The sequence below is a fragment of the Capricornis sumatraensis genome, chromosome 6, assembly GCF_032405125.1.
Source record: "Capricornis sumatraensis isolate serow.1 chromosome 6, serow.2, whole genome shotgun sequence".
Lineage (NCBI taxonomy): Eukaryota > Metazoa > Chordata > Mammalia > Artiodactyla > Bovidae > Capricornis > Capricornis sumatraensis.
The window spans coordinates 33,303,581-33,323,990 of NC_091074.1; the positions used below are offsets into that span (position 1 = coordinate 33,303,581).

At 36.4% G+C, this 20,410-nt stretch overlaps 1 protein-coding gene across 10 annotated transcripts in view; it reads right to left on the minus strand.

Annotated features, from left to right (window-relative positions):
• DENND4C (DENN domain containing 4C) overlaps nucleotides 1–20,410 on the minus strand; it is an 80,645-nt gene that overhangs the window by 50,902 nt on the left and 9,333 nt on the right. For 7 of the 10 annotated variants that reach the window (XM_068974081.1, XM_068974078.1, XM_068974077.1 and 4 more), the window contains exons 7-12: nucleotides 19,595–19,653; nucleotides 18,509–18,653; nucleotides 15,454–15,629; nucleotides 8,416–8,516; nucleotides 7,610–7,828; nucleotides 1,663–1,808 (exon numbers count right to left, since the gene is read on the minus strand). The exons of 1 other annotated variant lie outside the window; for it this stretch is intronic. In XM_068974081.1, coding sequence (XP_068830182.1) covers nucleotides 1,663–1,808; nucleotides 7,610–7,828; nucleotides 8,416–8,516; nucleotides 15,454–15,629; nucleotides 18,509–18,653; nucleotides 19,595–19,653 — 846 coding nt within the window. The remainder of the gene's footprint in view (nucleotides 1–1,662; nucleotides 1,809–7,609; nucleotides 7,829–8,415; nucleotides 8,517–15,453; nucleotides 15,630–18,508; nucleotides 18,654–19,594; nucleotides 19,654–20,410) is intronic. 2 more of the 10 variants (XM_068974079.1, XM_068974082.1) reach the window with 2 other exon arrangements.

Below are 20,410 nucleotides of genomic sequence, written 5' to 3' on the forward strand. Positions count from 1 at the left end.
ACAGGCAATCACAAGAACCTGATTTCTCAAACCAAAAATTTCATTATTAACAAACTTCTGCATTACTGACTGAGCTTAGTTGCTCAGTCATGTCCAACTCTTTGCGACCTCATGGACTGTAGTCTACAGGCTCTTCAGTCCACGGAATTTTCCAGACAAGCATACTAGAGTGGTAACTGACAACATGCAAGCTTCTCTAACTGAATGCTATTGGACTATCAATATTTAAGTAAACAAAAATGTTGAAAAGTTTAAATCATATTCCTAGAGTTTCAGATCACACTGATGTAATGGGAGAAAATTATGCAAGTCTTCTAAGATACACAAATCATTAGGAGCCTATACAATTACAATGTCATAATATTCTACCTTTTTTTGATACAATCTCTAATTTTATAAATACAGTTTGCATAAACAGTAAGTCCTACAACCCACCTAGCAAAAATAAGAGCTCCACGAAAAATGAGAAAAAATACGTGAGTTGTCACCGTCAGAAATCAACATAGGACTACCATGGTGGTCCAGTGGTTAAGAATCTGCCTGTCAATGCACAGAACATGGGTTTGATCACTGGTCTGGGAAGGTTCCACATGCCACGGGGCAACTAAGCCCGTGCACCACAACTACTGAGCCTGAGTACTGTAAGTACTAAGCCCCTCGCACCCTAGAGTCCATACTCTGCAACACAAGAAGCCACTGCAAAGAGAAGCCCTTGCATGGCAACTACAGAGTGGCTCCTGCACTCAGCAACCAGAAAAAGCCTGCATGCAGCATGAATGCCTCATGCTGCCCTTCATCACAGGCAAAAATAAATAAATTTTTAAAAGTCACTTTTTATGAGTGAGTAAAGCCTTAACATATTTCCAAATAGTTTCCATTAGGACAAAAGAAATATAAAAGCAAAAGTATCTGTAAAGACACTAAAACAAACTAACAAAAAAAAACCCCACAGGATTTTACCCACAAAACTAACCTTTTTTTTTTGGTTTGTTTTTTGGGGGTTTCTTTATAGCTGCCCTGTGTGGCTTCTGGAATTTTAGTTCCCTGAATACTGACTGAACCTGGGCCCTTGGCAGTGAAAGCGAGGTGTCCTAATCACTGGAGCACCAGGGAATTCCCCAAACTAAATTTTTTTTAATAAACTACTAAATCTTATCTTGAAAGTGAAAGTGAAGTCGCTCAATCGTGTCCGACTCTTTGCAACCCCATGGACTGTAGCCTATCAGGCTCCTCCATCCATGGGATTTTCCAGGCAAGAGTGCTGGAGTGGATTGCCATTTCCTTCTCCAGGGGATCTTCCCGACCCAGGAATCAAACTCGGGTCTCCTGCATTGCAGGCAGATGTCATGTTAAAAAAATAAAAAGATTCAGGAGTTTCAGTGATGTTCTTAGTACTTGATACAAAACAAAAGTGAGATTCAAAGAGAAAAATTAGCTGTTTGGTAGTATTAGACACCACAAAGGAAAACAATTCTTACCTTAAGTGTAGCACTGAAAATTTGCATGTGTACTTGTGTGCACAAACACACACACACACACACACACACCAGAACTTTAATGCTTTCCTCAGATCATTTGGGCTAATAAAACAATAATGATTATAAAGATAAACAAATTATTAAAAGCTTTTCTTTAATATTGATTTACAGGACAAACTTTTACCTTTTCTATGCAGTCATCAAAAAAGGCCAATCCAGTATCTTTATCACTTACAAAACTACATTCTTCAATGAAACGAATAAAAATCTGTGTTTTGGATAAAAGCGTGTAGAATTTTGTATAGGCACGATCTCGACTTTTTAAAAATCCTGAAAAAAATAAAATTAGAATTAAATTCAGATTTCAAAGCAGAACTAGATGTATTATTTTTAAAGTTTTATATATATTATTTTATCTTTATATACAGACATATATAAAAGGACGATAGTCCCTTATGCCTAATTCAGCCATGAAAACTCTTAACTTACACAATTAACCTTTTCACTGAAATCTGAATCTCCTAAAAGGAGTCTCTAGCCCTACAGATTTCAAGTAGAAAATTTCTGATACTCTACATACTCTCAAGCAGAAAGGGTCAAATCTTTTCTCAGCAATGCTACCAGACAATTACTTCCGTATCATCTTATAAACACTTCTGCTCTTCTGGCTCTTATTTTATCCATTCCTCAACTAACTATAGACAGCTGTTGACTTTAGAAACACTCTTTCCTTCATCCACTGAAGAGCAGGGCACCTAATTCAAAGTCTTCTCTCCAACTCCTCCCATCATCATTCTTCAACACTCATAAACACCAACCATTCAACATTTCAGAGTTTTTAATTCCCTGACTTTCAACAGTCTATGGTCTGCTGCTGCTGCTGCTGCTGCTGCTAAGTCGCTTCGGTTGTGCCCGACTCTGTGCAACCCCATAACACGGCAGCCCACCAGGCTTCCCCGTCCTTGGGATTCTCCAGGCAAGAACACTGGAGTGGGTTGCCACTTCCTTCTCCAATGCATAAACGTGAAAGTGAAAGTGAAGTTGCATCTGATTCCCAGCGACCCCATGGACTGCAGCCCACCAAGGCTCCTCGGTCCATGGGATTCTCCAGGCAAGAGTACTGGAGTGTGGTGCCACTGCCTTCTCCCAACTCCACCTCAATCACCAACTTCTATACATAGTTTCATACTCCCTGGACTTTTCCTCATAGCACTATAAACAGCTTTGCGGCCCAAATCTCTAATTTACAAATTACTCTCTGTTACTCCTGTCTATCTGGTATGCTTAAATTCTTCCTACCAAGCCTTTTGTGAGGGATAATCTGCAATCCATTCACCCTTTTACATTCTACATACACCCTCCTCTTTTCACGTCTTTAGCTAACATTGATTCCATGTCCATTTTAATTATTTTGTCAACACTCTCAATTTTTATGCCCTTTTGTCTTCTTTGTCAAACTCATCTAGTATAACCTAGCTCTGGAGCAATACATTGTCTGCTTTCTCTGGATCTGCACCTGTGTGGCTGAGCGCTAGTTGGGTGGGTAGGGGGTGGAGTTACGTAACTAGGTGAATTAAAACCACTTAACTTACACCTTTATCCCTGACCAGTAATCACACTACACTTCTGGAGTCTGAACTTTCCTTTACTCGTGTTTTCACAGTTATTTTCAGTGTTTAAATGTTCTCCCTCCATGTTCTCCCCCTCATCCCTGAATGGTGATAACTTGCAGAGAAAATGAAAATCATTAACTGAGAACTACATTCAGTTCAGTTCAGTTCAGTCACTCAGTTGTGTCCAACTCTTTGCGACCCCATGAATAGCAGCACGCCAGGCCTCCCTGTCCATCACCAACTCCCGGAGTTCACTAAGACTCATGTCCATCTAGTCAGTGATGCCATCCAGCCATCTCATCTTCTGTCGTCCCCTTCTCCTCCTGCCCCTAATCCCTCCCAGCATCAGAGGCTTTTCCAGTGAGTCAACTCTTTGCATGAAGTGGCCAAAAGTACTGGAGTTTCGGCTTCAGCATCATTCCCTCCAAAGAAATCCCAGGGCTGATCTCCTTTAGGATGGACTGGTTGGATCTCCTTGCAGTCCAAGGGACTCGCAATAGTCTTTTCCAAACCACAGTTCAAAAGCAGCAATTCTTCGGCGCTCAGCCTTCTTCACAGTCCAACTCTCACATCCATACACGACCACACGAAAACCATAGCCTTGACTAGATGGACCTTAGTCAGCAAAGTAATGTCTCTGTTTTTCAATATGCTATCTAGGTTGGTCATAACTCTTCTTCCAAGGAGTAAGCGTCTTTTAATTTCATGGCTGCAATTACCATATGCAGTGATTTTGCAGCCCCCCCAAAAAAAGTCTGACACTGTTTCCACTGATTCCCCATCTATTTCCCATGAAGTGACGGGACCGGATGCCATGATCTTCGTTTTCTGAATGTTAAGCTTTAAGTCAACTTTTTCACTCTCCTCTTTCACTTTCATCAAGAGGCTTTTTAGTTCCTCTTCACTTTCTGCCATAAGGGTGGTGTCATCTGCATATCAGAACTATATTATCTCACTATAAAATCTATTACTCTGTCTGCTTTTGTTTATTCCTTACCATGTTTTACAGTAAGTATGACCCTCCCCTCCTATTTAAGGCCAAGCCCACCATGAGCCTGGGATACAGCTCTTTCAGTGTTCTCTGGAAGATTCTATTAGCTAGTAACCAGTATACGTAAGTCTCTCTCATTTTAAAAATCTTTCCTCAAACATTTTTTCAAAGAGGACATTCAGAGGGCCAATAAGAACATAAAAAGATGCTCAATATCATTAATCATTAAAGAAATGCAAATCAAAACCACAATGAGACATCATCTCACACCTTTCAGAGTGGCTATCATCAAAAAGGACAAAAATAACAAATGTTAGCGAGGAGGTGGAGAAAAGCGAACCCTCATACACTGTTGGTGGAAATGTAAATTGATGGCATCGCTGTGGAAAACAGTATGGAGGTTCCTCAGAAAACTAAAAATAGAATTACCATATGATCCAGCAATTCCACACTCCAGGATACATATCCAGAAAAAACAAAACCACGAATTCACAAAGATATATGCACCCCAATATTCATAGCTGCACTATTTATAATAGTCAAGGCAAGGAAGTAACCTAACTAGTCAACAGATGGATGGATAAAGAAGCTGTGATACACACACACACACACACACACATAATGGACTATTACTCATTCATAAAGAAGAATGAAATTCTGCCATTTCCAACAACATAGTTGAGTTTAATGCTTAGTGAAACAAGTCAAACACAGAAAAATTCTCTATATTATCACTTATATATGGAATCTAAAAAATAAAACAAATTAGTAAATATAAAGAAAAAGAACAGATTCACAGATATAGAAAACAAACTAGTGGCTACCAGTGGGGAGAGGGAAGCAGGGAGAGGTTAGATAGGGGTAGGGGATTAAGAAGTGCAAACTATCATGCGTAAGATAAATAGGCTGTGAGGACACACAGCACAGGGAATATAGTCAGTATTTTATAACAGCTATAACTGGAGGGCGTGTGTGCGCGCTAAGTTGCTTCAAACATGTCCAACTCTGTGCTACTCTGCAGCCTGCCAAGCTCCTCTGTCCACAGGATTCTCTAACCAAGAAGCTGGAGTGGGTTGCTATCCCCTCCTCCAGGGAATCCTCCCAACCCAGGGACTGAACCTGCATCTCTCACATCTCCTGCACTAGCAGGTGTGTTCTTTACCACTAGTGCCACCTGGGAAGCCCCCATAAACGGAGTATAGCCTGCAAGTATTGTGAATTACTAGGCTGTGTTGTACACCTGTAACATATAAATGCTGCACATCAATTATACTTCAATAAAATAAATAAAATGAAAAACTTTTCCTTAACAAATAACTAGATCCTTCCCCTTTCTGCCATTTTTCTTCTCAATAAAGGGCACTTAAATAAACAATAAACCATCCACTTGGTTGTTAAAAGACATGAAGCTCCAAGTTGTTCTTGATATCTTCCTCATACATCCCATATTCAATTACCAAGCTCTATCCAATTTACATCCTAAAAACCACTTTTCCATTCATGCTATCAAATAATCCAGGTCACTTCATTTGAACCAATGCACTAATCAACTAATAAGTAGATCCATACTTTGGGTACCTCCAATTGAATCTCTGCAGAGAAGTCGAAGAGGTTTTCTTGTCTGTTTGTTTTACAAACATAAACCTGATCCTATTACCTACTTAAATATCCCTCACTGACTTTCGATTACTCTTAGAATAAACACTGAAATCCTTCATTGTTCCAAAAAGAGCCAACATGATCTGGCTTTCATCCACCATTTCAAGTATGCCTTTTAAGGTCAGTTTTTCCTCCAGCCTTTCTGTTATGCTTCAGGGCACTCTACATGCTGTTGTCCTTACTAAATCACCTTGAAATATTACTTAGTTGAGAAAAGCTCCAATAAAACATAAATAAATAATTCTTTCCAAGCAGTAACAAGAAGTCTTTTCTTCTAATGGATCTAGGCAATGATCAGCAAAGAGTACTAATATAATTAAATGAAAGGCTGATGGGGAAATTATAATAACTGAATGAGTCTGATAACACCTGAACCCATGGATCAATCTTAGGAATACTAAAAATGGTTCAGTTCAGTTCAGTTCAGTTGCTCAATCATGTCTGACTCTGTGACCCCATGAGTCACAGCATGCCAGGCCTCCCTGTCCATCACCAACTCCCGGAGTTCACCCAAACTCATGTGCGTCGCATCGGTGATGCCATCCAGCCATCTCATCCTCTGTCATCCCCTTCTCCTCCTGCCCCCAATCCCTCCCAGCATCAGGGTCTTTTCTAATGAGTCAACTCTTCGCATGAGGTGGCCAAAGTATTGGAGTTTCAGCCTCAGCATCATTCCTTCCAATGAACACCCAGGATTGGTCTCCTTTAGGATGGACTGGTTGGATCTCCTTGCAGTCCAAGGGACTCTCAAGAGTCTTCTTCAGTAGCACAGATCAAAAGCATCAATTCTTCGGCACTCAGCTTTCTTCACAGTCCAACTCTCACCTCCATACATGACCACTGGAAAAACCATAACTTTGACTAGACGGACCTTTGCTGGTAAAGTAACGTCTCTGCTTTTTAATATGCTGTCTAGGCTGATCACAGCAATTATATCCATTCTTTAAAGTCATGCTCTTCTTTCCATGAAGTCTTCCAAAGACTTTATGATGAGTATCTTTAAGAATGTTTCCTTTTTCTGAATGTTTATGCCTTCTCATTGAATGATTATGTAAAATCTTTTTCTTGAGTATTTGTTCTATTTCTTAAAACATGTTAAATTATTTTCCATTGGGTATCCCAAAGAGATAGATTTTGTACGCCTCTATATCCCTAAATAATAACTAATTGAACTGAGTAAGTGGTAACTAAATATTTGAGAAATAAGTCGTCCTAAACCAGAAATGAGAAAAGATAAAAGGATTATTGGGAAAATACAGATTAAAAAAATAATAACTGCAGGGCCAAAATATAGATATGTAAAATAATTATCGTTATGAATACTGATGTATTTGTAAGTTTTCCACTATATACATAAGAACTGCTGAATACCAACACAAATCTTTGTAATTTCCTAAAACTACAAATACTAAAGAGAATGAGTATGGTATTTTCCTCTGGAACAAGGCTGTACTTTTCAAAAAATTTTTAACACTGGTGGCTTTATTCCAAACTCTATTTGTTAGAGAATACTGTAAAGCCAAGAATGTATAAGGTCAAAAATTTTACAAAGCTGAGAAAACACCTAAAAGCAAATGACCAGCTTCATTCTACTGAGATAACTGATCACAGACTACTATAAATACAAGCAACATCTTTGACATTTCATAATTAAATACCTCCAATTTCAAATTTCTCAGGAAAAAAAATAAGGTATAAAAGTTAAAAGTAATTCTATTCATAGAACTAGATTACAAATACACAGAAGATCACCATATTTTAATATAAAACTTCTAAGAACTTATACAGTAAATATTTCTTGGTAGTACTACCAAATAGAAAATTTTTTCATTTCAATAAAAAGTATTTATATTTTCAATGCTACTCACCCTGTCGGTCAAACAATGAATCAGCAGCTGTAGCTTTATTTGAAGGAGCCTCTGTGATCGGTCTGAGATATGTTCTGTAGCCCTTTAAAATCGATGCCATAAAGCGCAAAAATGCCTCTTGAATTTCCATCTCAAGTTGTGTCATCTTCTTTTGCCAAGAGAAATCTGCTTCAATTGGAGTCATCTCAATTGCTGAACCTTCTTGAGTTTTTCGGTGAACTGACAAATGAAGAAAGAGAAATGAATGACATTAATACATAATGTTATACATATATAATAACTCAAAAATTAAGGGAACTGTCAAAATAAAGCCCATGGTTTCTTAAAAATCCTCTCCACATTAATGTGAAGAGATCACTGTCAGAGGCTCACAGGAAAGCACAGAAAGCACACACAGACACCAGGAACCACAACAGTAATTTCTCACTACTGGAATTTGTTTTGCAATGAGACTCCCGTTAAACACAGCAAAACTACATTTAAATTTAAAAAGAATTTTTTAATATACATTCTTTCATTAAAAATATCCCTTCTTATAGTTAGGGAGTTTGGGATCGACATGTATACACTACTATATTTAAAATGGATAACGAACAAGGACCTATTGTATAGCACAGGGAAATCTGCTCAAAGTTATGTGGCAGCTTGAATGGAAAGAGAATTTGGGGGAGAATGATACATGTATATGTATGGCTGAGTCCCTCTGCTGTTCACCTGAAACTGTCACAATATTGTTAAATCAGCTATACTCCAATATAAAATGAAAAGTTAAAAAAAAAAATTCCTTCTTTTTTCCTCACATTTACCTGAGAATAGCTGGGGATACAATTTCTTCAAGGTGCTAATCAGATTTTTGCATGGCTTTTTGGGAAGCTGCTTCCAGTTCATGTTCTTCTTTTCATCTGATCTATTAAACAACAACATAATTAATAAAGTCTGCTATAATCTGTCTTTACTTAAAATTCTTATGTCAAACTAAAAAAGAAAACGGAAAGGATATTTATACTGATGTTACAATTTAAGAATCTGCAATCTTAAATGACCACTTAAATTCTTAAGTGATTTCCAAGAAGTTCTCTTTTCATTTCAATCAACCTCAGCCAAATTTGGTCATCTCATTCCAACCCTCCAACACAGACTTTCATTAACTGGAGTCATGAACACAACACAAATATTGTTTCAAAGATACATTTTAGAATTATAATAAGTGTCAAACTTAACTGACTTGAGACTTAAAAGTACCTATTAGAAGCAAATCTCAACAAATATCAGAGTCAGTAACATACAGTCTGTACGTTACAAATAGTAACAAACTCTACAAAGATGAAAGCACTATGTGCCAACCATGAGCTGGAGCTAATGCTATATATCAAGCCAATATCACTTATGAACATCAATGCTAGAATCTTAAATTCTTAGGTATATATTTCAGGGATATTTTTGAGTATATTAACCATATATTCAAAGAAATATGCATAATAATGATCAGAGAGGCTTTGGCCATACTTTAAAATTTAACTGCAATCTAAATAGCCATCAACACTGGTAAATATTGAAAACAAAGTAGAGCTACATGTATCAACATAGAAATGCTCATAGAAAATGCTAAGGAAAACAGCAAATCAGAAAACTGTACAAACGTAAAAACTTTGAAAGCATGCAGAACAAAATATCACTTATACTAGTATAAATATAGTGTATATTGGTGGAATCTGGACTCTTAGTGGAAGATTCATGCAAATTATTTACATTATTCTCCATAATTCTTTGGTACCTAGAACATTTCATAATTGTATCATTAAACATTCAAAACTATTTTAGAAATAGTGTTTTGATCTATAGAAATTACACAGAAGTTTTTAAACCTGGGCAAAATTAACAATCTCTGTATTATTTCATTCAGAATAGCAAATAAAATGGGGTAAATCTTTGAGCTACAACTTCAAAATAATTTCCAAATCACCACAATATATTCAACCTTGAAGTAACTTTTTCAGGGATAGTTACTAAAAAATAACAAAATGTGTACTACGAGAAATATTTAGTGCTTGCCAAGTAGTTCATTGTTTCCAGGCAATAAGTAAATCTAAATGTCCACAGTAGAGATCGATCAAGAAGGTGGACTAAGAGGATATGGAGCTCACTTCCTCCCATCAACACACCAGAAGATACACTGACACGTGGAACAATCCTCATGAAAAACTAACTGAAAACTGACAGGTGAACTAGTGTACCACCAAGGCAATAAGACAGATACACATGGAAGGAAATAAAAGTGATTTGAGTTCGGACCTGTGTCCATGGAGGGGACTCAGAGGAAAAAGAAGATTATAAAGTGGACACCCACCCAGAGGAGGGAGCAGTGAGAGCCAAATGCAGGGCACCGCAGTCCAGGAATCCTACGCAAGGGAGACAAGCCTGTTTGGAGAACTGCTGGGACTAACAAGAGGTAAAAGAAAAACAAAATTTTCAAAATGGAAACAGTTTAAGAGCTCTCAAGAATAACATTAAATGTACCAAAATTCACCTTATAGGGAGGGGTACCAGAAAACAGAAAAGGGGATCAAAATTGTATTTAAGGAGATTATAGCTAAAAACTCCCCAAACCTGAGAAAAGAAACATATCCAGATAAAGGAAGCACAGAGGATCCCAAACAAGATGAACCCAAACAGACCCACAGCAAGAGATACCATACTTAAAATGGCAGAAATTAAAGGTAAACAGCAAATACTAAAGGCAGCAAAAGAAAAAGACATTGTGAACAGACCAATCACTAGTACTAAAATTGAATTTGCAATTTTAAAAAATTTCCAGAAAACAAAGTCCAGGACCAGGCAGTTCCTTGGGGAAATTCTACGAAACTTTTCTTTCTAAGAGCACTTCAAATTATTAAAGAGGATGAAACACTCCCAAATTCATCACAAGGCCACCAATACTCTGTTATCAAATCCAGACAAAGGCACTACAAAAGAGACAATTACAGGCCCATATCTTTGAATATAATTGTGAAAATTCTCATGAAAATATTAGCTAATCAAATCCAACAATATATAAAAAGGATCATACACCACAATCAAGTTAGACTTACTCTAGCAACACAAGGATGGTTAAATATAAAGAAATCAATCAACGTGACACACCACATTAACAAAAGGAAAGAGGAAAACCACATGATCATCTCAACCGACATTGTAAAAGCAACTGAAAAAATTCAACCACCATCATAAAAACTCTCAATAAAGTGGCTACAGAGGGAACAAATCTCAACATAATAAAGGCCATATATGACAATTCACAGCTAACATCATATTGAATGGTGAAAAGCTGACATCCTTCCTGTTAAATTAAGCACCCAATTGGAAGGGAAGATGTCAAACTGTTACTCTTTATAGATGACATGATACTTTATATAGAAAACCCCAGAAGTACAACACAGATGAACTTACCTATAAAACAGGAAGAGATTCACAGACACAGAGAACAGACTGGTGGTGGACAAAGGGGAACAGGGGAGGGAGACAGATGGACTGGGAGTTTGGGGATGGACGATGCAAACTATTACATTCAGAATGGATAGACAAACCCTAATGTACAGCACAGGGAGCTGTATTCAGTACCCTGTGATATACCATAGCTGAAAAGAGTATTAAAAAAGAATGTATGTATGTGTGTGTATCACTGAGTCATTATACTGTACAGCAGAAACTGGCACAACACTGTAAGTCAACAATACTTCAATTAAAAAAATATTTTTTGAAGAAAATCCTGAAGTCTCCACACAAAAACTACTAGAACTAATAAATGAATTCAGCAAGTTTGCAGTATACAAGATTAACAGACAGAAATCTGTTGCTTTTCTATACAGCAATAATGAATTACCAGAAAGTTTTTTAAATAGATTCCATTTAAAGCTGTATCAAAAAGAATAAAATATCCAGAAATAAACTTAACCAAGAATATGAAAGACCTACACTCTGAAAAGTCATGGAAGGAAAGTGGAGATGATACAAAGAAATGGAAAGATATCCCTTGCTCTTCTTGAACTGCAAAAATTAATATCACTAAAATAGTCATATTACTCAAAGTAATCTACAGACTTAATACAACCCCCATCAAAATACTCATGACATTTTTCACAGAAATAGAACAACTAATCCTAAAATTCATGAACGACCACAAAAACCCTCAAATTACCAAAGCAATCCTGAGGAGAAAGAACAAAGCTGAAAGCATCGCATCCCCGATTTCCACTGTACTACAAAGTTACAGTGATCAAAACAGCAACAGCAAAAATACAAAACAAAACAGCAACAGCACATTTTATGTCCGGCAAAACACCAGACACATAGATCAACTGAACTACACAGCAAGCCCAGAAACAAACCCAGGCACCTACAATCTATTAATCTATGATAAAGGAGGCAAGATTTACAATGAAGAAAAGACAGTTTTTTCAACAATTGGTGCTGGGAAAACTGGAGGGCTACAGGTAAAACAAATGAGATTAGAACATTCCCTCACACCAAATATCCAAACAAATTCAAAATGGATTAAAGGCCTAAACATATGACCTGAAACCATAAAACTCTAAGACAAAGAGAACAAAGGCAAGACACTCTTTGACATAAGTCATAGCAGTATCTTTTGGATCACTCCCCTAAGGCAAAATAAATGCAAAAATAAACAAATGAGAACTAATTAAACTTAAAAGCTTTGGAACAGCAAAGGAAATCATCAACAGATCAAAATGATAACCTATGGAACAGAAGAAAATACCTGCAAATGACATGACCAACAAGGAATTAACACCCAAAACATCTCCTACAACTCAGTATCAAAAAAGCAAACAATACAACTCATTATCAGCTCATACACCTTATTATCAAAAAAGCAAACAATTCAATAAAAATAAATGGGCAGAAAGAACTCAAGAGACATTTTTCCAAAGACATACAGATGGCTAACAGGCACATGAAAAGATGCTCAATATCACTAATAACTACAGAAATGAAAGTCAAAACAATTTTGAGCTGTCACCTCATATCTGTCAGAATGGCTATCATCAATAAGAAGACAAACAACAAATGTTGGCGATGATATGGAGAAAAGAGAACACCCATACACTGTTGGTGGAAATGTAAATTGGTAGTGGCACTATGGAAAAAAGTATAGCAGTTCCTCAAAAAACTAAAAATAGAATTACCATATGACCCAGCAATTCCACTCCTGGGTATATGTCCAGAAAAAAAAGAAAACACTAATTTGAAAAGATATATGCACCCCATTATTCATAGCAGCACTATTTACAACTGCCAAAACACGGAAGCAGCCTGTGTCCATCAACAGATAAATGAATAAAAATTATTAACAGACTGATTCTAAATAGGGTAAGGAGTATGTCAAGGCTGTATATTGTCTCCCTGCTTATTTAACTTATATGCAGAGTACATCATGAGAAATGCTGGACTGGATGAAGCCCAAGCTGGAATCAAGATTGCCAGGAGAAATATCAATAACCTCAGATACGCAGATGACACCACCCTTATGGCAGAAAGCAAAGAACTAAAGAGCTTCTTGATGAAAGTGAAAGAGGAGTGAAAAAGTTGGCTTAAAACTCAACATTCAGAAAACTAAGATCATGGCATCGGGTCCCATCACTTCACGGCAAATAGATGGGGAAACAATGGAAACAGTAACAGACTTTATTTTGGGGGTCTCCAAAATCACTGCAGATGGTCACTGCAGCCATGAAATTAAAAGATGCTTGCTCCTTGGAAGAATAGTGATAACCAACCTAGACAGCATATTAAAAAGCAGAGACATTACTTTACAAACAAAGGTTCGTCTAGCCAAAGCTATGGTTTTTCTAGTAGTCATGTATGGATGTGAGAAAATATAAAGAAAGCTGAGCACCGAAGAATTGATGCTTTTGAACTGCGGTGTTGGAGAAGGCTCTTGACAGTCTTTTGGACTGCAAGGAGATCCAAACCAGTCCATCCTAATGGAAATCAGTCCTGAATATTCAGACTGATGCTAAAGCTGAAGCTCAAATAGTTTGGCCAACTGATGCAAAGAACTGACTCATTGGAAAAGACCCTGATGCTGGGAATGATTGAAGGCAGGAAGAAAAGGGGACAACAGAAGATGAGACAGTTGAATAGCATCATGGACTCAGTGGACAATGAGTTTAAGCAAGCTCCAGGAGTTGGTGATGCACAGGAAAGCCTGGCATGCTGCAGTTCATGGGGTCGCAGAGTCAGACACAACTGAGTGACTGAACTGAACAGACTGGTAAAAAAAGTGAAAATCTGCCATTTGCAGCATCATGGATGGTCTAGAGAATATTACGCCTAGTAAACTGAGTCAGACAAAGATAAATACTATGTGATATCATTTACAGGAATCTAAAATACAAAACAAAACAAAAAAATGAACACAGCAAAACACACTCACATTTATAGAAAACAAACTAACGGTTACCAGTAGAGAGAAGAAAGGGGAGAGGGGCAAGATAAGGGTATAGGATTAAAAGACACAAACTACTATATACAAAATAAATAAGCAACAAGGATATGCTGTATAGCAGGGGTCCTCAACCTCTGGGCCATAGACAGGTACTTTAATGGCAGTATTAGATTAGAAATAAAGTGTACAATAAATGTAATGTTGCTCAAATCATTCCCTAACCATTCCACCCACCCCCCGTCCATGGAAAAATTATCTTCCAAGAAACTAGTCCCTGGCACCACCAAGGTTGGGGACCACTGCTGTATAGCACAAGGAATTATAGCCATTAGCTTTTAGTAACTTTTATTGGAATATAAGCTATAAAAATACTATATCAGTATGCTATACACCTGAAAATAGTGTAATATTGTAAATCAACTATACTTCAATTCTTAAAAGTATTGAAGGCTCAATTAACAAACATAGTATGGAGCTACAACAATACCACAATTAGTTTTCGAAATACAATGGTAGATTCATTTCAAAATTATTTTTAAAGGTACATCAAACGTTTTCTTCCTTCCTTAAGTTATTCTTCAGGTTCATGCAAGCCTATTTCCCCAACCAGTTCTACTGCTGTGACCACTGAAGTCTCATCCCGAATTCTTCCTCTATTCATTTTCTACCAATATCAAACAGGAAAGAATAAAAGCACTCCAGGATCTGGAATTTGACATTTACACTAGGGAACTTTCACTATTTACTGCTCTTTCCCACTTTGCTGTTGTTATTGTTGGGCGATGGGGTGTGGAGGGAGCACCTAAACACCCATCTAGAACTGGATGGATGAAGCTGCTTTCACAAGTGTGGTACCCTACTCTCTGAACCCTCAGTTACCACTGCCATACAAATTTATCACCTCTGTAAACACAACCTGTGATTGATTTTTAGTATCAATTTCTCTACAATCCCTGTAAAATTCAAATCTTGAACTAAGGCAACAGCATAATATTACCCTATATTGTGACTAAGGTCACTATGTTGTGACTTACACATGGATTCTGAATTAAACCTACATATCATATCTCTTGAGCTCTGAAAGCAGGGTTTATCCTTTTTCTTTTTAAGAATCCATATTATCTTCTGATAAACATAAACATCTCCTGCCTACTGATAACATTATTATCCAATATAAACTATTATAATACTGAACACACTGAATCTTTTTCAAACCACATAACATTCCAGGATTCTGTTACCTGTCCTGACTGTGAATCACTGAATTGAAGACTTACTAACAACTTTTAAAAGTAGCAATTTGTATATGCTTTCAAAGAGCTACAATTACATGTGGAGAAAAATATAAAGGGAGATAACATAAAAAGAATCAACTTACAGATATAACATGTTTGTATCCAAGTCAATGCAAACAACATCTTGTGGTGGGTCATGAAGATCAAAATACCTTGAGTCAACTCCAACTATAAATGGTAAAGGTGCACTGAGCACTGCCGCCAGTGAAAGAGGACAAAGGGGAATATACGGGCACTGCCACTGAAACGGAAAGATCATCTGGGAAAAAAGTTTTAAGAAATTAACCAACTTTTATTGCATTGAGAATTACGTAATTAACTAATATTACTGACAGGGACCGTTAAAAAGCAGCTAAAGTCTAGTTTCTTTCACTTCAAACTTCATTCCAAAATATAAATGACTATACAACATTACAGGTTAATCCTATGAACCAATGTGATTAAAGCCTTTAGGCATGACAATGATCATAAGCACAATTAAAATGCTAACAGCTCTTTGAACGTTAATTCTCATGTCTATAGGAAATCCACATTCCTATTTTAAGGAGAAAGGGAGAGAAGGGGAAAAATTGATGGAAATTTTATAAAACAAATTCATGATTTTTAACTGATGCATTTCATCCGTCTATTAAATTTCAAGATAACCTCTGATTAAACTTCAACTAAGAACACCAAGAGCTAAACAAAACAAAAAATTTAAACAATTATCTTGGGAATAATAATAGTCAACTAAAAATTTCAACAAAAAGTTTTCCTAACTGCCCAAATAAACATAAAATGATCCACTTCAACTAATATTAAAATTTTAATCACTGATGACAAAATCTTTCGTCTATTATAAAAATCTTTGTAATCTTTCAAGGTCTAGTTCAACTGTCACCTTACCCATCATTATTCACCCCAAATAATTACCTACAGCATTTACTACCGCTGCCAGTTATTCCAGATGGTTACACAGAATTGGAATTTTGTCTTCAATCATTTACTTGCTTTCTGGCAATTGAGCACTTAACATGTACCAAAAACTGTTCTACATGATGGGGCTATAACAGTGTATAAAACAAAGATCCAATGCCCTCATGAGGTTTAGAGTACAGCAGAAGAGTCAGCAAACTTTTTCTGTAAAATATACAGAGTACGTTATGGCTTGCAAACCATAATGCATCTGTCACAAATTAACTCTGCCTTCATGTATGAAAACAGAGGAAATATATAAATAAACGGCCTATGTTCCAGTAAAACGTATTTACGGAAAACAAACGGCAGCCAGGATTTGACTCAAACACCTGGTCTAGCAGGAAGAGAGAAAACAAAAAGAAGACATAATAAACAGACTATGTGCCATGTGAGAGAGTGCTAAGTGCTATGAGGAAAAGAAAACAGACATTCAAGCCAAGTGAAAGGTCCCAGAGTTTAGAACAGTAGAGAAGAAAGAGGGAAAGCAGGCTGTATTATTAAACAGGCCAAACCGGGTAGGCCTCATTAAGAAAAAGACACTGGGCTGAAACTTGAAGGTGGTAAGGGATTTAGTCAAGGGGATATCTAGAAAAGCACTTTGAAGAAAAGGAACAGCCAGGGCAAAGACCGTATGGTGTGAGGACTGCCTAATATGCTCCAGGGGTAGCACAGGCCAGCGCAGCCGGAGCAGAGTGAGCAAAGGGGAGAGAAGTCGAAAATGAGATCAGAGAGCAGAGGGACAGAAGTGCTTGCAAAGGACCTTGCAAGGACTCCAGATTTCCTCCAGTGAAAACTGACTATCTTCCATTCAACAAAAGGTACGTTACACCTCCAACTATGTAAGAAATTTCAGAATAAAACTACTGAACAACAAAATACAACATCTTTATCTTCAACTTTTTCAGCACAATCAAAAATACAGTCAATTTCACAAAAATACTCACTGGTTCCACGAATTCTTGCTATAGGGTTCCATTAACTCTTCAATATTCTTTGATATTAAAATCATTCTCCTTTTGCAGAATTTATCCTATCACCATTCTTTTCAATTTTCTTCTCTTTAAATGATAAGTTGCCTTACTATCAAATCCTCATTTATCAATAGCCTTGCAAGCAACATCAGTTACATAAATTTCAAGCAATCTTGCATTTTAATAAGATTTCCAAGTTCACATTGCAAGAGACTAAACTACAAAGATTCAGAGACAGGGCAGTAGATAATCCCTAAAGTTTTATAAGAAGGAATATCTGAGTGGGAACTTTCTAAAACTAGTCAGTTTATTAACAAATATTTTCATGTTATAACTACTTTTGCTTTCACATGCAACTGGGGAGGTTTGGAATAATTAGTATAAAACAAGGATCTTTGCCCCTCCATGAACCATCTCAAATAGTTATTAGTGTTTTCAGTCCTAGCAGCATTTCTTTGACCAGATTAAGATCTTGGAGACATACCCCATTTGTCAATTCAACAAGTATTTACTGAGTGTTTACTCCATGCTATCTAACTGTAATAAGTGCTGAGGACATAGGAGTGAAAAAGAGACCTAGATCTTTACCTGCATGACAGTAAAATGGGGAAGGGAAGAGAGAAGAGTCAACCATTTTAAATTAAACAAATAATGGAAGATAAAGAAATGGAACATCCAAAATTCAACATTATGGACCTATAAAGCCCTAATGATCAGACCTCTTTCTAATTGCAATGGGATGCCATCAAGAGGTTTTAAAACAGGAGAGAACTTATATTTTTATTTATGCTTTTCACAATAGCAAAGCATTTGTACATTATTCAATTTTACAATCACCTAGATTTTCCTGTATGTTACTGACCCACAGTGATTAACAGTTCAAATTGGGAGAAATTAGTCATGCCCACAATTTTAGGGCAGCTGAAACTGACTAGAGCTTCTCATTTAATACAGTAAGCTTCATTCACAAGTTCTATTTTTATGTAAACATGTAGCTTCTCTGAAGAACTCCAAGATATGAAAAATTAGAAACTGAAATTTTCTCTCAATACAAATTACTTTTTTTCTTTATATTATCTCTTTGCCATTCTATTACATTTATGTTAAACATTCAGTGGTAATTTCAAAGTTGCTTTCATTGAAGGAAATTTCCCTTCAGAGTAAAAATTCTCTCAAGAATTCTGTACTAAAAAGAAAATTCTATACTTACAGCTACAACAGCTTCAGCTACTCCAGTCAACACAGCTGGCCTCAAAGAATGCAGCAAAATCTTACTCTCAAGTAAAACAAAGAGCAGGAGTGTTGCACAATTCTCAGGACCCAGATTCATTAACAAGGTGCTGAAGTTAGCTCCACTAGAAAAGGAGAGAAAAGATTATAAACTATTTCGCCAAAAGGTATTAAGATTTGCTTATTAAATTATTTTCTGAATATTAAAAGTTGAGAATATAATATTAACCTCAAGTCCTGATTTAGGGCCTGATTAAGTTTTCATTACTAAAAACTAGCAAAGTTAATGAGATGGTGTAACAGAATGATTCAAACTCATCCTTCGGAAACAAAGGGGCATTTATCAGGAAAGATCTCCCTAAAGAACAGCTGTTTGCTGCTAAGTCACTTCAGTCGTGTCCGACTCTCTGCGACCCCATAGATGGTAGCTCAAAAGAAAGAAGGTAGGGGTTGGTGGGGAGACAACATTTGCAAAGTTCCTGAGGCAAGAAAAACCATCTGCCATGTTCAAGGAATTGAAATAAACATATTGTGTCTAAAGCATAGGAAAGAAGGAGTGAATACAGTAAGATTATGCCCCAAATAAAAATATTTGCATTCTCCAACAATTTTATACTAGCATTCTCAAAAAGACACACTGCAGTGTGAATAAAAAACTGAAAAACAAGAGCAAAAAGGTGCCAATTAAGAGGTTCATAATGAAATAGTTCAGGTAAAAGACCATGCAAAGCCTGGACTAGCAATGCAGAAGAAGAGAACCTAATAGATTCAAGACAGTTTAGAAGGTAAAGTCAGTTCACCTGAAATATTTAGTAATAAACTGGATATGGAGAGGGGAGATGAGAGGAAGAGGGAAATACTCCCTACATGTGATCTTTCAACTCTCTTTAAGTGTTTCATTTTTAAAATGGTGAATGACCTCTGCCATCCAACCAGCTATCAAACTTAGAAACATTAAGGCTATTCTCAGTTTGTAAAAATAGCACAGCTCTATTATGCTCTTAAAATATTTTAAAGTATTCTGATCCAAGTGAATAAATGTATTATTTTATATACCATTAATTACCTTAGTGGTAAAGGTGTAGAAACTGGTTGTGATAGTATTAATGCATCGTGGACTGATAGCTTAAAAAAAGAAAAAAAATGATAAATTAACAAAGCCAGTTTTGAAACCTAAATATTTATATCAAGGGTAAAATGGAAAACTGTTTAATATACAGACTGATACAGTTTTGGAACAATGTACTAAAATATAAAACAACAGCTGTATTTACTTAGAAGTATATAGTTCTTTATAATTAAATGATCAAATCAAATGAATTTTGATTCAGTTAGTCAATTAAAATACACCTGTTTAAAAAAAGTAACTGCTTTTTAAAAGCCTTATATGTACTAACTCTATATTTGGCTACTACTTAGTATGTATTGTATTAACACTTGCTGAACTAAAATACATTCAAGATGAATACCTGACTATCCTATAAGGTTGGTAATTATCTTAGAAAAAATGTTTAAATGGCTTGCCTCTATAGATCAGACTCAAAGTGCCAGTCTACAAACTATTATCAGTCTAGGAAGAAATAGTATATATAGAGAAAGTGATCTAGAAACTTTTATGGCAATTTGACATTGCTCTCATATCCAATTACATTATCAGTGAACTCATGTCTTTGGACAGAGTATAGACCTGTTCAAGTCTATACTGACTGTTTATGTCACAAGCTATATGCTTACATAGGTCTGCCATCGCCTGGAAATAAAAAAGAAACTGGTCCTTTAACAAAGACAGTTTGAAGAGCACTATTACAGATAACTTTACTTATGCCCTCCAACCATAACTGATTTCACATTTAATATTTATTAAGTCACTCTGATATTAAAA